The sequence below is a fragment of the Pipistrellus hanaki genome (genome assembly GCF_964339955.1).
Source record: "Pipistrellus hanaki genome assembly, chromosome: 11".
NCBI classification, from domain to species: Eukaryota; Metazoa; Chordata; class Mammalia; order Chiroptera; family Vespertilionidae; genus Pipistrellus; species Pipistrellus hanaki.
The window spans coordinates 3,243,119-3,259,431 of record NC_140513.1 but is presented as its reverse complement, the minus strand read 5'-3'; the positions used below and the strand labels follow the sequence as shown (position 1 = coordinate 3,259,431).

At 62.5% G+C, this 16,313-nt stretch overlaps 1 protein-coding gene across 1 annotated transcript in view; it reads left to right on the top strand.

Annotated features, from left to right (window-relative positions):
• The window catches only part of HMCN2 (hemicentin 2), a gene marked incomplete at its 5' end in the record, with an annotated part of 130,533 nt that overhangs the window by 48,666 nt on the left and 65,554 nt on the right, over positions 1-16,313 (top strand). Inside the window, 6 exon segments of the mRNA XM_084899127.1 lie at positions 57-201; positions 3,003-3,115; positions 3,243-3,402; positions 4,933-5,098; positions 13,653-13,780; positions 15,772-16,026. Of these exon segments, the coding sequence (XP_084755253.1) occupies positions 57-201; positions 3,003-3,115; positions 3,243-3,402; positions 4,933-5,098; positions 13,653-13,780; positions 15,772-16,026 (967 nt within the window).

The window sequence follows — 16,313 nt, the reverse complement described above, 5'->3', positions numbered from 1 at the left end:
TCGGAGGGCTCCCCCTGAGGGGCCTGTGCTCCGAGCTGAGCTCCCCGCCCTCACAGCTCCCCGCCGGCGGCCGGCACTCTGTCCGAGCGGACGGCAGCCTGCACCTGGACCGGGCGCTGCAGGAGGACACCGGCCAGTACCGCTGTGTGGTCACCAACGCGGCGGGCTCCCAGCACCGGGACGTGCGGCTGGTCGTCCAGGGTGAGCCCGGGCCCAGGCTGAGGGTGGGGCCGGGCGCTGGCCGGGATGGGGGACTTGATCTTGAATAGCTTTGTTTAAAAAAAAAATGGCACAAGTAGTACATGGTCACTGTAGGAAATCGAGAGATCAGACAGGTAAATAAAAAAATACTCCTATAATATGCATAGCTAAGATTAACCAGAATAACCTTACATTTTAGTGTGTGTCTTTCTTTTTTTAAAAAAAATACATTTTATTGATGTTTTTGCAGAGAGGAAGGGAGAGGGAGTTAGAAACATGGGTGAACTGCCTCCTGCACACCCCCCACCTGGGGATGTGCCCACAACCAAGGTACATGCCCTTGACTGGAATCGAACCTGGAACCCCTGACTCTGCAGGCCTACACTCTATCCATTGAGCCAAACCGGTCAGGGCTTAGTGTGTATCTTTCATACTGTATACAAATGTGAACTTACACACACACACACACATATATATATATATATATATATATATATATATATATATAGTAAATTGTATATAAAATAAGCTAAATACTTTTAAAAAGTAGTTTTATTAGTTTTTAGAGAAAGGGAGCAGGAGAGAGAAACATTGATGTGAGAGCGAAACATTGCTGGGCTTCCTGGGGATCGAGCCCACAGCCCCAGGCACATGCCCTGATCAGGAATCAAACGGGCAATGTTTTGTACACAGGATGATGCCCAACTGTCCGAGCATTAATTACATATGCATCTCTATTTCCGTCCACCTGGGTATGAATTCCTTCTAAACACATGCACATACTAGTACACATTTAAAGCCACGCTAGGGCCACATCTCACACCTCTGTCTGAGCCTGCGTGTTTCCGTGGCACTAGATTGTGCGATAGTTTCTATCAGTACGTTCCCAGAAGCACTGGCTGAGGGCTGTGTGCCCTGCGTGGCTGAGCCGTGAGCCTCTGGCCTGTGCCTCGCGTGAGCACCGAGGTAAACGCCTCCGCCCTTGCCCGCAGGCCCCATTCTGTCCTCAGGGTAAAGCCCGTGATGAGGAGCTGAGCGCTGAGTCACAGTGATGGCCAGTGGTTAGGGCTTTTCGGTGTTTTCCCAGTTCCTCTCCCCGCACAGCGCTGGAGTCACAGTTTCCATTCGCTCTCCCATCCAGGTACCCGGTGATTGAGCATCAACCCACAAACCAAGAGGTCACCGGTTCGATTCCTAGTCAGGGCACACGCCCGGGTTGCGGGCTCAATCCCCAATAAGGGGCAGCCGGTCAATAATTCTCTCTCGTCATTGATGTTTCTGTCTCCTTCCCTCTCCCTTCCTCTCTGAAATTAATACAAATATTTAAAAAAAGGAAAACTCTGTTATGTAGATTTGGTATAAGACGAGACGTTTAAAGGAAGCCCCATTATATTTTGTCTTTTGCCAAGTCTGTTAACTCCCTCTTTATAAAAAAATCTTATTTCATAAAATCCTCCGGGATGAGCGGGAAGAATCCGCTATTCTCCATGTTTTAGGGGAAAACCAACGCTCGGGCGGAGGCTGAGTCTTATGTCCCCATAATTCCGACAGGGGTGAGAGGTGGGGGGCAGGCCGCACGGAGACCTCTGTGGGGGCTGCGTATGCTTCCCCTCCTTTTCCTCCTGCTCCCAGAGTGGGCTTCCTGGAGTTAAGGAGGCTGAGGCTCAGAGGGAGAAACTCCTCCAGGTCCGAGGGTCAGCGGCCAGGCTGCCTTCACAGAGCGAGTCCCGGGTTCGGGGGTTCCGGGGGGAGGGTGCGTGAACACGCTCTGGTCTGCCCCACCCCACCCCCTCCTCTTAGAGACCCTGTTTCTACGCTGCAGGTCTGGATGGTGCCCAGGATGGCCGTGGCACTGGTTTCCAAGTTCCTTGTTCTGTGAATCTGTTTTTTGCCATTTCTCATCTGTCCACCCTCAGAGAGTGGGCAGTGAATTGGGGTTAATTTAGTTGTTTTTGCTGATCAAGGAGTATGGGTGCCAAGAGATGAAATGGCTTATCCACAGTCTCAGAGCACAGAGATGGCGCGGGGATTCCCGGGCGTGGGCTGCCCTCTGCCCGGGGCCGGACCGCGCGGCAGCGGCCGCTGTGGGGCCACGCCTTCTGGTTCTGCTGCTGACGCTGTTGTTTTAAATTGTGTTAAAACCTACATCACAGAGTTTTCCATTTAAAAAATATTTTATTTCAGAGAGGAAGGGAGAGAGAAGGAGACAGAAACATCAATTACGAGAGGGAATTATTGACCAGCTGCCTCCTGCACACCCCCTTATTGGGGATTGAGCCTGCAACCCGGGCATGTGCCCTGCCTGGGAATCGAACCAGTGACCTCTTGGTTTGTGGGTTGATGCTCAACCACTGAGCCACACCAGCCGGGCCCCATTTTAACCATTTTTAAGGGCACAATCTAGTGGCAGGAAGTACATTTTCCTTGTTGTATAACCATCACCACCACCATCTCCAGAACTTTCTCGTCTTCCCAAACGGAAACCCTGTCCCCATGAAACACTGACTCCCAGCCCTCCCCGGGGCCCCGCATTCTACGTCCTGTCTCTGGTTTGCCCACTCCGGGCTCCTCGGAGAGAGGGGGTCATGCAGTGTTTGTCCTCTGTGTCTGGCTTATTCCGCTTGGCATTATGTCCTCAAGATCGTGCCTACTGCAGGATCCGATTTCCCTCCTTGTTGAGGCTGGAAAATACTCAGTATGTACACACCGAGTCCTGTTCATCCCCATCCGTTGGTGGATTTTTGGTTGTTTCCACTTATTGCTGTGAGCTGTGGTTTACGAAGCCGGTTTGCTCTTTAAAGTGCCCCCCAGGATCCGCTCCACGGCCACCCACCACGTCACCAACGAAGGGGTCCCGGCCTCTCTCCCCTGCGTCGCCTCGGGGGTCCCCGCCCCCACCGTCACCTGGACCAAGGTAGGCGGAGCCTGTGACCACGGCGGGCTCCGGAGGGCCAGGCCCGGGGCATGGTGGGGAGGGGTGCGCTGCCCACGGCCGTGGGGGCGGGCCCTGCCGGCGCCACTCACCGGCGCCCCCACCCCAGGAGGCCAGCGCCCTGCCCGCCGGCGGTCCCCACTACACCGTGAGCCAGGACGGCACCCTGGTCATCGCCCGGCCGGCCCCTCGGGACGCGGGGGCCTACGTCTGCACGGCCACCAACAGCGTGGGCTTCTCCAGCCAGGAGATGCGGCTGTCCGTCAACAGTGAGTGTGGGGCCCCGGCCCGGGGTGGGCCCGGCGGGCGTGGAGTCAGGACCGGGACACGCTGACCGCACGGCATCTTCCCTGAGCCCTGACCAATCCCGCCCCTACCCTAAGGTGACCAGATGTCCCGCTTTTGGCAGGACAGTCCCGATTTTCAACAATTTGCCCCGGGCGCGGGACAAATTGTTGAAAATCGGGACGTCTGGTCACCTTACCCCTCACTCTCCTCACAGGAACGCTCCAGCCAAAGCCGGCCCCTCGGCCGTGCTCTAAGAGGCCGTGCTCTGAGAGTGGCCCCCACTCGCGTAGAAGTGAGATCGTGGGGTAGTTGTCTCCCTCCGTCTCAACCGTTGTAGCCAGTGTGGGGAGGCCTGGGAAAGACGCAGCCCTACACTGGGCCCCGGCCCCCAGCTGGGCACCCCCTGCCAGCCTCTCCTCCGGATGCCTTGTGCCTAGGCCCTCCGACTTCCTTTCAATCCCTCGCATGGGCTATGGTGCCTCAGGGCCTTTGCACGTGCGGTGCCTTCTGTTCAGATTGCCCTCCCCCACCTCTCGGCCCAGCCGACTTCTCCCACCTGTAGCGCTCAGTTCTCCCTGATCCTCGGGCTGAGCCAGATCACCTTGCTGGGGAGGGTGGAGTAGACCCTGCACAACACCCGTCACGGCTGTGAGCGAGTGCTGTGCCTGAGCCGTGAGCACGGGTGATCCCTGCGGCCCTGGGCGCCGTGAGGACCGGGCGGGCCTGGCCTGGCCACTGGTGCCCAGCGGGCCCTGCAGAGCCGGGCCCTCAGCCGCTGCCCGGCCGCGTGAGCAGGCGCACGGCCAGTCTCCTGTCATTTGCTCTCGGAGCCAGTATTTTCACGTTGCAGTCACTTTTTTGCAAGTGGGGGCTTCTCTGAGAGGCGTGATGTGCGGGGAACCCCATGCCGGCTGCCTGGGCCTCCACGTCCCCGGCTGGCTGGCTGGTGCAGTGACGGGTGCTCCGACAGGTCCCGGGTGCCTTCCGTGTAGGAGCACGTGGCTGGAAATGGGGGGCGGGGGGCATAAAGAAGGAGGGGTTCGGGGTCATCTCTGCCATTGGAGCCTCCGCTTCCTATGAGAGCCAGGTGATGGGCCCCGGTTCGTGTCACCCCGAAGGAGGAGGCAGCGGGAGACGGGGGGTCCCCTGGTGTCTGGTGTCCTGGGAGGAAGTGGGCTGACCGTGGGGGACACAGCGGGGAGGGAGGAGGTGGAGGACAGGACCTGCCCTGATGCTCCAGGGAAGGAGGAGCAGGTAGGAGAAGCTAGAGGAACGTAGGTGTCATCCCAGCAGGACAAGCTTCCAGAGGGGGTGGTGGTGGAAAGATTGGAGGGAGGGGACCGGGGAAACCACCGGGTCCGAGCCCGCCCCCAATGGGCACTCCCCCATGATGACAGAGCCACACCCACCCCCTGCATGGGAAGCTTCCTGGGGGAGCTGTCCTGGTCCCCTCAGGGCCTCGTCCTGTGGCCCCCTCACCCGCTCACCATGTCTGCCTGTTTCCCCAACAGCCAAGCCCCGGATCCACGGGAACGTCTCGCACGATTCCGACGAGCCTCTGAGAGTCACGGCCAAGGCCGGCGACGAGGTGACCCTGGACTGCGAGGCCCACGGCTCCCCACCCCCGCTGGTGGCCTGGACCAAGGACTCGCAGCCTGTGCCCGCCGGCCCTGACAGGTGACCCGTGCACGGGCAGGGAGGGCTCGGGGTTTAGGGGGAACGTGGCCTCAGGTGGCCCGTGGCCCGTGGCCCGTGGCCGGGCGTGTGAGGGCCTGTGGGTGCTCCAGGGGGTGCTTCGGTCCCGGGTCCCCTGAAGCTGCTCCGAGGACCCCCAGAGGGTCCGTGACGCCAGGGGGAGACCCCTCGGAATTAGCAGGCGCCCGGGGTTTCCCGTCCCTGCTGCTGGGAGCTGCCCGCAGACTCTCCTGTGATGGGCACAGCAGCCCCCTCCTCCCCCCGTGACCTGAGCTGAACTGAGGCTCCTCCCGCACGGCCAGGTGTCCGGGGGCGGGAGGAGGCTGGCTCGGGGGTCCTTCAAAGCCAGGCTGCACGCCCCCACGCCCCGACACTCCTGGGCCCTTGACCCTCGGAGGCGGGGGGGCGGCTGCAACTCAGGCCGGTGACATCAGCCCTGGCAAGGCCTTTGAGACGTTCCAGACGGAGGCCTGTGCCGCCCCCACCCCTCTGACACCCCCACGTGGATCCCTGTGTCAGAACATCTGTTTGCTGAGCCTTCCAACCTCCAGCTTGTAGGCAGCTGGGGCCTGTGCCTGGGCTGGTCCCCCACTCCATGCCCCGTGGGTGTCTCTGCGGCTCCAGATGGTGTGTGGGGGTGGGGGTGGGTGGGGGGTGGCCGGCTCTCCCGGGGAGCCCGGTCCCAGCCCCTTGGTGGGCGGTGGCGGGCGGCCAGGCACTTGTGAATTTACGACTTGCTGCTGACACGGGAAACCGCGGTTCCCGCGTGCGCACCCCCCCTGCTGTGATGTGGGACGACCAGCCGGGAGCCATAAATCTGCTTTTGCGATCGGAGTCTGCTCTGCTCCTATTCCCCTGCCCTCTCCACTGCTCGCCGGCTTCCAGCTTCCTCCGGAGATTTATGAGATCCGGGAGAGGATCTGCAGGAGGAGGAGCCCAGGCCCGGGGTGGGCGGGGGTGAGGAGCGCGGACCCCGGAGCCGTCAGACATGAGCCGATCCCAGGGGCCCGTCCTCGTCGTGTGGCCGCGGGCCTCCGTCGGCAGCGTGGCCGCCGTTTAAACGCTGCTGGGCGGCGCGGTGATGGATGTGCGGTGCTTAGTCCGCCCCGAGCGCCCGCGGGCCGCTCCCCCTGACAGTTGCCGGCTGCTGTTCACAACCCGCAGCGTCCCCGGCGGCTTTTAAAAGAGGTCACAGCTGTCGTCCGGTTCCCTCCTCCTCCTCCCCTCCGCTATGTACGAAGGCTTTACGGAGATGTAACTCACATGCTGTGCAAGTCTGGTCCCGTGTGTTCGGAGCTGTGCGGTCATCGCCGCCGTCCATTCAGACCGTCCCCCGTTCCCCTCACGCCCCCTGCACCCCATCCTCGCTGGCAGCCTCTTCCCCTCCCTGCCCAGCCCCTGGCGGCCGCCACCCTGCTTTCTGCCTTTGGATCGACCGATCCCGGACGTCCCGTGTCCGTGGAACCCTGCGTGTGTGGCTTCCAGTGCCTGGCTCCTCTCTCAGCAGCCTGCGTTTCGGCTCCTGCGTGTCATGGCGCGGGTCAGAGCTCCGTTCGTCTCCGCGGCTGATCGGTGCGGCCTGGCCGCCGGGCGTCGGTCCGTGCGCCGCGGGAGGGGCACTGGGTTTCCACTCGTTGGTGACCGCGGACGACCGCCCGGCTCGGAGGGCAGTGAAGCTGTGAGTGAACGTCACTCGCAGGTTCCTGGGCCCCCCGTTCCGTTTCCGTGAAACGTCCAGCACGTGGACAGCTTTCCCACACAGACACGCAGCCATTCACCCAGATTTAAAAACTGCACGGACACACACACCGAGGGGGGGTGGTGGTGACTGCGGTGGGCGGGCACAGGCTTGCTGTCTGCCTGATCTTCCTCCTTTTCCTTCTTGCTTTTTAAAAAACGTATTTTTATTGATTCCATAGAGAGAGAGAGAGAGAGAGAGAGAGAGAGAGAGAGAGAGAGAGAGAGAGAGAGAGAGAGAGGAATGTTGATGATGATAGAGAACCATTGATCACCTGCCTCCTGCATGACACACACTGGGGATCGCACGCTGGGGATGGAGCCCACCACCCGGGCATGTGCTCTGACAGGGAATCGAACTGTGACCTCCTGGTTCATAAGTCGATGTTCAACCACTGAGCCACGCTGGCTGGCAAGCCTTTTCCTTCTCCGAGGGCGTCCCGAAGCTCAGCTTCAGAGCTGCCATGCCGAGGCTCTGAGCGCACGACTCCCTCAGCCACCTGCCTGTGGGCACGCCCTTCCCCGAGCGTCGACAGGCAGGCTTCTGGGGAACTAAACGTGTGTGTCCTCTATTCTGCCCTCACCGTCGCCACTGCTCTCCATTTACCCGTTTTCTCGATTCCCCCGGGCCCGCTTCACTTGCTTGTCATGTAAAGGACAGAATAGCGTTCTAGGCATCTGTCTCTCCCCTGTGGTTGGCAGTAACTGTAGGCCAGTTGTCTGCAAACCGTGGCTCATGAGCCACGTGCGGCTCTTTGGCCCCTTGAGTGTGGCTCTTCCACAAAATACCACGGCCTGGGCGAGTCTATTTTGAAGAAGTGGCATTAGAAGAAGTTTAAGTTTAAAAAATGTGGTTCTCCAAAGAAACCTCAATCGTTGTGCTGTGATATTTGGCTCTGCTGGCTAATGAGTTTGCCGACCACTGTCCCTCCCCGTGGCTGAGCTGTTCTCCGGGGCACGCGCGTGGCCAGCTGTGGGCGCTCAGAAGCGGGGCCGCTGGGACACCTCACACAGACGCTCCTCCATCTCCTGGTCACTCCTTGGGGGACAGTCCCGAGAGCAGGCAGCGAGCCCAGGGGTGCGGGCGCTCAGTGAGGACCTCTGGTCCTGCGGACAGCCGAGTGCAAACAGCCCGTGTAGGCTGTGAGTTCACCGTCGAAGGTGGCGGGACTTTGTGACCAACGACTGTGCCGAAACCACGCCGCCGAGGACACGGGCCCGGCTGGGCGAGGTCAGGGCCAGAGGCCTGGGCTCCTCTCCCGGCCCCGTCCCCGGCTCGCTGGGTGGACTTGGCCCTCCGTCTTCCCGTCCGAGAGAGGAAGGGTTGGACAGGCAGCCGTGGCCAGAGAGCGTCTCTCGCTCCGCTCCCCTGGTCCACCCGGGAACGCCGGGCGCGGCGGTGTTTCTAGGCAACAGTGTTTGTTTGTGGCTCTGATGTGGAGCTGGGACAGCTGCTCGCTCTCCTGGCCCGGCTCACCCTCCATCCTGGGCCCGATCCAGCCACATGGGGGCGGGGGGAGCGGAGGGCAGCCGGCAAGGGCGGGTGTTCAACACACCCAGCCCCTCGCGGGCCCAGCTACTCCCCGGCACCGAGGTCGGGGTGCGGCTGGGGTTCTAGGGACCGGGGTGGGGGGGTGGGGGAAAGCCATCCCCTCACGGGCATGGCATGGCCCGGACCCCTGCTGGGTGTTCACCTTGGTGGGTCCTCACAGCTCCGGCTGCTGCCCAACCTGGTGGCTCTGAAGTCTTGGTCTTGTCAGCCTTCGACCAGCAGCTCTCTTCCTGGCAAAGTGCAGTGAATTCAGCGTCTGAGCTGACCCGTGAGGTCACCACAGTGGCCGGCAGGGCAGTAGCAGAGAGTGGGGTGTGTCCCGGGTCCGCCCTGACCAGCTGGTGGCCGTGGAGGCCTCTGCCAAGCTGATGGCACAGGACCTGCCTGCGTGCAGGGTGGCTGGCGGGAGCTTCACGTGAGAGAGTCCACGGGGGGCGGGCGCTCAGCTGTGCGGGGCCACACAGGACCGCCCGTAGGCAGCAGCCGCCGTGAGCATGGCGTGGTGTGGGTTTCTCAGCTCGTGGATGTTCCCGCTCTCTCGGATGTTGTCACGTGGTGGGTCTCGGGCCCCTCCGCCTGGATCCCCAGCTGGTTTCCCACACGGGCACCTCAGAAGGGCCCGTGATGAGGTCAAGCGGCCTTTGGCGGGTGAAGGCCCGGCTGCCTGGTGCAGTGGGTAGGCCCTTGCCCTGTGCAGGCTCAGGCCCCACTCTGGTCCCAGCAGACCAGCACGTGGGGGTGTCTGTGAGGAGGGCTGTGCATCTGCAGCCACTGACCCTCCTTCTGGAAGGGTCTGTGCTCTTGGGGTGATGGGGCCTTTAGAAACGGGGACAGTGGTACCAACAGCAGGAGGGACTGGGTGCAGACGCGCCTGACTGAGGAGGGAGCACTTCCTCAATCCTGCGGCAGCCAGCCCACCTGGACCCCCTCTTTGTCCAGCGAATGAATGGATGGGTGGGTGGGTGGAAGGAAGGAAGGAAGGAAAGTTGGATGGGTGATGGTTGGGTGGATGGGTGGATGGTTGGGTGGATGGAAGGATGGTTGGGTGGATGGAAGGATGGTTGGGTGGATGGGTGGATGGTTGGGTGGATGGAAGGAAGGAAGGAAGGAAGGAAGGAAGGAGGGAAGGAAGGAAGGAAGGATGGGTGGATGGTTGGGTGGATGGAAGGATGGTTGGGTGGATGAAGGATGGTTGGGTGGTTGGGTGGATGGTTGGGTAGATGGAAGGATGGTTGGGTGGTTGGGTGGATGGTTGGGTGGATGGAAGGATGGTTGGGTGGATGGGTGGATGGTTGGGTGGATGGAAGGATGGTTGGGTGGATGAAGGATGGTTGGGTGGTTGGGTGGATGGTTGGGTGGATGGAAGGATGGTTGGGTGGTTGGGTGGATGGTTGGGTGGATGGAAGGATGGTTGGGTGGATGAAGGATGGTTGGGTGGTTGGGTGGATGGTTGGGTGGTTGGGTGGATGGTTGGGTGGATGGAAGGAAGGAAGGAAGCCATCTGGCAGTGACGGGATCACAGGTGTGGTAAGGGCCATGAGGGCTCCAGGAGCGTTAGCCTGGAGCAGGCCTCTGCCTGGGTGGCAGGTGGCTTGCCAGGCACTGAGGACGAGAGGGACCTGGCAGGTGACTGGGGGAGGGATGGCAGTGGAGGTGTGTGCTGGGAGCGAGGTGCGGCCTGGGACTGCCTGCTCCTGGGCACTCCCCCTCCGCGCCCTTTGGCCTCTCTGGGCAGGGAGGCCCCCCTTGGAGCCCGCAGGACCGGGGGGACCCAGCGGGATCGTGGGGCCCTCTCAGGTCCATATCCCCCATCTGCGTGGCCGTGGGAACCTGGATGCTGACAGCCAGCAAAGGCTCGAGCCCGGCGGATGTCATAAACAGGAAATTCCCGGGAATCTGGGCGCCACACGGAGCCATCTGGACACTCACGCCACCGGGACGGAGCAGCTGCCGCTAATTACGCCACACGCACACCAAAGCAGCATGCTCCCCACGCAGTCCACGCCCCCCGGCCCCTGAGCCCATCCCCGGGCTGCAGCCCCCAAACCTGCCGAGCTTCTGGGAACGTGGAGGGAGAGCTGGGTCACAACCTGCGGGTGAGGGCTGCGGTGGGGGAAGGGCAGGCAGCTGTGGGAGGCCACAGGACGCACCTACCAGCCTTGGGCATCCAGGCGGCCTTCCCGGAGGAGGTGACGTCTAAGTATGAGGTGTGAGCAGGTGGTCCTGTGAACAGGAGGTGGGGGGGTGCCCCGGGCAGGAAGACAGCGTGTGAAAGGAGTGGGGGTGGGAAGGGCCGGTTCCCTCTGGGGAAGAGCATGGTCTAGGGTTCCCTGGGAGGCTGGGCGGGGTTGGAGGACTGGCCTGTGGGTCCATATAAGCCATGCTACTGGGCTTGGGTTTTAACCCCCGTCCCCTGGGGTTGCCCACTGCTTGCTTGACACACGGCAGGACCTGGGCACGCCTGGCCCCCCGCACTGAGCCGTCTGGCAGTGACAGGATCACGGGCAACCCCAGCAAGCAGTGGGCAAGCCCAGGGGACGGGGGTTATAGTGAAGCGTGATGAGGCCAGACAGGCACTGAGAGTGAGCATGGGCCCTGTGGGGCTGGCTTCGGCTTGTCCATCTGGGAAATGGACTCTCGCTTCTTCCGGTTCTTCCTTTCTTCCATGTTGGGCCTGCTCGGGGCTGCCAGCTTATGGGGACGGGCAGGGCCAGGCAGGGTGCAGGCTCTGACTGACAGCAGGGAGGGCCATTCACCAAGCACGTACTCTGTCCCTGGCCCCGTGGGCTCGGCAGGCATCACGTCACTGGGCGCTCACCGCTCCTGTGACCCCGATGCGGACGCCGAGGCTCGGGAGGTGCAGTCCTTGGCCACGGTCAGCCTGGGGGAGGCAGAGGGTGCTCATGCCGGGGCCACCTGCCATCACAGCCCGCTCCCGTCTGCTCTGCCAGCTGCTCCTCAGGATGGGCACTCCCTTCCTGTGTGCCTGGTCCCCTGACACCTGTCTCAGAGCCACCTGCGATCATGTTTCGCAGATAGCTAGCAGAGTCTTTAAAAAAAAAAAAATAGACATTTTTATCGATTTCAGAGAGGAAGGCAGAGGGAGAGAGGGATAGAAACATCAGTGATGAGAGAGAAACATCCGTTGGCTGCCTCCTTCAGTGCCCCTGCTGGGGGTCCAGTCCACAACCCGGCATTGCCCCTACATGACCTCCTCCTGTTCATAGTTTGATGGCAAACCACTGAGCCACAGCGCCGGCACAGCGAGGGGATCCGGGTGAGAAGCCCTGCCTCCAGGTGGGAGCGATGAAGTAGCCACTGCGGGAGCTGGCGGCGTTCAGGTCTGCGGCCTGAGTCCTCCTGTGCATGGGGACACCAGACTGCTCGGGGCAGAGAGCTCTGGCGGTGAAAGAGCAAGAGAAGGAAAGAAGGAGGGAAAGAGCCGAAACCGGTTTGGCTCAATGGATAGAGCGTCGGCTTGGGGACGGAAAGGTCCCGGGTTCGATTCCGGTCAAGGGCATGTACCTTGGTTGCAGGCATATCCCCATTAGGGGGTGTGCAAGAGGCAGCTGATCGATGACTCTCTCTCATCGATGTTTCTAACTCTCTATCTCTCTCCCTTCCTCTCTGTACAAAATCAATAAAATATTTTTAAAAAAAATCATGTTCAAGAGAAAAAAAAGGAGGGAAAGAAAGAAAGAAGGAAAGAAAAATATGTGTTTAAACGCCCACCCACAGGGGAATGAATTAAGCAACGGCAGCATGATCACACAGGGGAATACTATATAACGGGGAACAAAGAGTGGGTTAGCCACACACACACACACACACACACGCATGCACGCACGCACGCACACGCACACTGCACACATACACACGCACACGCACACGCTGCACCGTGGATTGTTTCTGGATGCACTGCTGTCGCCATGGTAACAGCTGACCTTTGTGGAGCCCTGTTCGGTTCCAGGCGCGGGTTGTGAATTAGGTCATTGGGTGTCTGGACAGTTCTGTGTGGGATGTAAACACGGCCATTGTCTCTCTTTCCCAAAAGGAGACAACGGAGGCGCCGGGAGGTCAGGTGACTGCCCGGCCCCATAGAGCGAGGCCCTGGCAGGACAGGGTGGCCGGTCCAGTGCCAGGAATCCCGAGACCAGCCGCCCAACAGACCATGTACAGTTGTCCTCCGAGGACGTGCCCCAGTGCCTGCTGGGTGCCCCAGACACACCGGAGGAGGGGGTGGCCGGACAGGGGGCTACTGCTGTCCTGTTGGACAGGCGCACGCCCTGAGCTTTGCTTGCAGCTGCCTGGGGGGGAGATGGGGGTGACTGTCACCCCTGCTTTGCAGGGGAGAAAACTGAGACGTGGGAGTGGGGACCAGAGGCGTCGGGCCCTGGAGCCCAGCTGTAGCCCGGTGAGCGCAGGCTGCGGCGCTGGCCCGTGGAGTCCCCACCCCCTTGCTGGCCACTTGCATTCGGGGCCAGCCCGGGCCAGTGGCCGCAGCTGCCCTCTGTTTGTGGGGCAGGGGCCGCCAGGAGCCAGCACATATGGTGGTGACATCACGTCTGCAGGGCCCCCGGGGTCCAGCCCAGCTGCATGAGCCTGGCCGGGGGTCCCGGATCCCTGTGGGGTGGGATGGGACTAGGTGACTTCAGCAAGGGGGGCGGGCTGGGGGAGGGCAGCGAGGGGGCCTCACAGCTTCCTCCTAAGGGCCCAACACATGCCGGGCAGTAGGACCCTGCGGAGCACCTGTCCACAGAGGGCCTCCGGGCGGGCAGATTCTCCCCCAAAGCCGTGGGAAGGGCCTCCAAATGCAGCCTCATCCCCCCCACCCCTCGCCCCCACTCGGGGAAGGGCCCAGGGATGGCACGTGTGTGCGTCAGAGGAGGGGGAGTCAGCGGGGTCCAGCAGGGAGCCGGTTCTGGGCCCGGGGGCGAGCCAACGCAGGGCCCGTTCCCCAGCCCCAGCCCCTCCCAGCTGCCCATTTTACAGATGGGGAAATGGAGGCCCCATGCCCAGCTAGGAAAGGCTCAGAGTTTGGACTTGAACCCAGCTGGCAGGCTCCTCATGCCGCACTGTGTCACCGGCTGGGGAGACCTGGCCTTGGCTGGGGCTCAGGGAAGTGGAAGGGGGCAGGGGGGCAGGGGGCAGGGGAGGGGGGCTTCCTCCCGGGGGCGGTGGCCGGTGTGAGCGGGGTCTGGAGGCCCGAGGCCGGCTGGGGTCTCACCGGCGCCCTCCCTCCTGCAGGCATCGCCTCCTCCCTTCGGGCTCCCTGCGCCTGGCCCAGGCCCAGGCCGGGGACAGCGGCCTCTACCAGTGCAGAGCCAGTAACCCCGCGGGGTCTGCCGCGCGGCACTACGTCCTCGGGGTGCAAGGTAGGCCCAGCCGGGGGCTCCCGTCAGGCCCACTGTTCTGCCCTGACTGTCCGCCTGCCCAGGGCCCTCCCCCACCTCCATGTGCCAGCTCTGTCACCTCCCCAGGACGTCCCCAGCCTCCCCATCACCCCTACTTCCTGCCCGCCTCCAGCCACGTCTCCTTCCACACCCTCTCCTGTACCCTCCACCCCCTCTCCTGTACCCTCCACCCCCTCTCCTGTACCCTTCACCCCCTCTCCTGTACCCTTCACCCCCTCTCCTGTACCCTTCACCCCCTCTCCTGTACCCTTGGGTGCTGAGCACCGGGGGCAGGGCCCAGCAGTGGGGACTTGGGGAGGGACCCACAGAGGGTTCTGGTCCCAGCCCATTGGGGGGCCTGGGTCCCCTTCACAGAAGCCAGCGGTAGAGTCACTCCACCAAAGAGGCCGGGGGCTTGTCATCTCCAAGAGCCCCCAGGAATCGGGGGGTCAGCCAACTAAGGCCCTTGGCCGTGCCCAGGCCACGCCCAGCCGGCCTGCCATGTGCATCGGCCAGGAGCGGAGAAGGGGTCTCCGTTTGGAAACGCGCGGGGGAGGGACGCTGTTCTGTGACGCATGGACACTATTAAGTCAGTGTCAGTCCACAGATACACGTGTTATGGGCGCGCAGCCTGCAGATCCTTTACTGCTGGTCTGCGGCTGCTCTCCCACCGTCACGGCAGAGCTGAGGAGTGTAGACAGACCGTCTGGTCTGCAAAGCCTAAAGTATTGACTGGCCCTCAGCAGAAAAAGCCGACCCCTGACCTGAGCGAACTGTCCGTTTTACAGGTGGGCAGGCTGAGGCTCAGAGAGAGAAGGGCCGAGGTTTCCCAGCCCAGGAGAGAGGGCGATGAGCAGGGCTGGGTTGAATCCTGACTCTGCCGCCCCCTAGCTGTGTGACCTTGAGCCGGCCGCGTGGCCTCTCTGAGCCTTAGTTTTCTGTAAAATGCTGATCCCGAAGTTGTCAGAAGGGGGACCGATGACATCAGAGGGGAAGCTGTAACTGTTTTCAGCAAGTGTGGGTGGCGTGGGCGGGACCTGTGCCCCTGGGCCCAGGGCTGATCTGTGCCCAGGCGCCAGGTTCCTGTGTAATGGTGCTTTCTCGGGCTCTTCCTCCAGAGCCGGGAAGGGAGTGGGTGTTCCTGACCTTCCCCCGAGCGCCCAGCACCCAGTCTCAGGCTTCTGCTCAGCACCCAGAGCCGTGGGCCTGTGGAGTCCGAGTGTTTTCCTGGTCCACACCCCAGGAGGCAGCCTGGGCTCCTGGGCACACAGACCGGGGCTGGGGCCGCTCCCGCTGAGGGTGTGGGTGACCGCAGGTGGGAAGGCCCACGGCAGAGGGAGGGCGGGGACCCTGAAAACACGCCTGGGAAGGAGGTGAGCTCCGGGCAGGAGGGGTAGAGGTGAGCGGTGGGGGTGACCTGCCAGGCCAGGCCGGTCTGAGCAGCTGTTCCGATCCCGGGCAGCGGTGCTGAGGGGCCCGGGGGCTCCGGCCCAGCCGTGAGGGGCCCTGTGGCTGTGAGGACAGCACTGGGATGTGAACCTTCCCCTCTGTGTGTGCTGCTTCCCAGCCTGACTGTCCACCCAGTCAGCCCCTCTGCCCCGGGCCTCAGTTTCCCCATCAGCACTAGTATGGGGGGTGTCCCCCCAAGAGGTATACACACTCTGAATGACTATGCATCCGGTGGGTTAGACCTGAAAAGAAAGAAGCATCCAGTGAGCTCTCCGCTGCTAAGTGTGCATACATTTTGAGGGCACACCCGTGTCCCAGCTGCTGGTTTTCCAATGATGTTGGCTGCACTCGGGGCTGGGGTGGGGCTGAGGGAGGGCTGGGGCGGGGGAGTGAGGAGCGGGGCTGGTGGAAGTGGGGGTGGGGAGGGTGGAAGGGGCTGGGGAGTCCTCTCCATGGATCTGGCCTCTGTGACTCCCCACCCAGGGCCCCCGCCTTGACCCCCTCCCCATGTCCCTCCCCATCAGTCCCCCCTCAGGTGCAGCCAGGCCCCCGGGTCCTGAAGGTCCTGGCGGGCGAAGCTGTGGACCTCAACTGTGTGGCGGAGGGCACCCCAGAGCCCAGGCTGAGCTGGTCCAAGGATGGGGAGGCCCTGCGGGGCGGGGGCCCCGAGGGCTCCGTCCACTTCGCAGCCGTCCGGCCTTCGGACGCCGGCTCGTACCGCTGCGAGGCCGCCAACAGCGCCGGGGCGGACGCCTGGGAGCTGGAGCTCAGGGTGCTGGGTGAGTCCCTGCACCCCGTCTCCCCGCCCCCCACCTCCCCTCCCACAGCCCGGCCTCCGAGAGGCGTGTCCGCTCCCCTGGGCTAAGGGCCTGCTGGGCCCGCCTTCCGCCCTCCCCAGGCCCCGTGGGAGCTCCCTCCGCTGGGGAAGGGATTGACGGGCAGGGCCTGGGCCCCAGCCCAGCCCCCTCCACTGACCAGCTGGACAGCTGTAGGCCGGTTGTTGATACTCTCTGACCCTCAGTTTTCTCACCTGTAAAATGGGTCGGATGTGAGGGGGCAGGGAGGG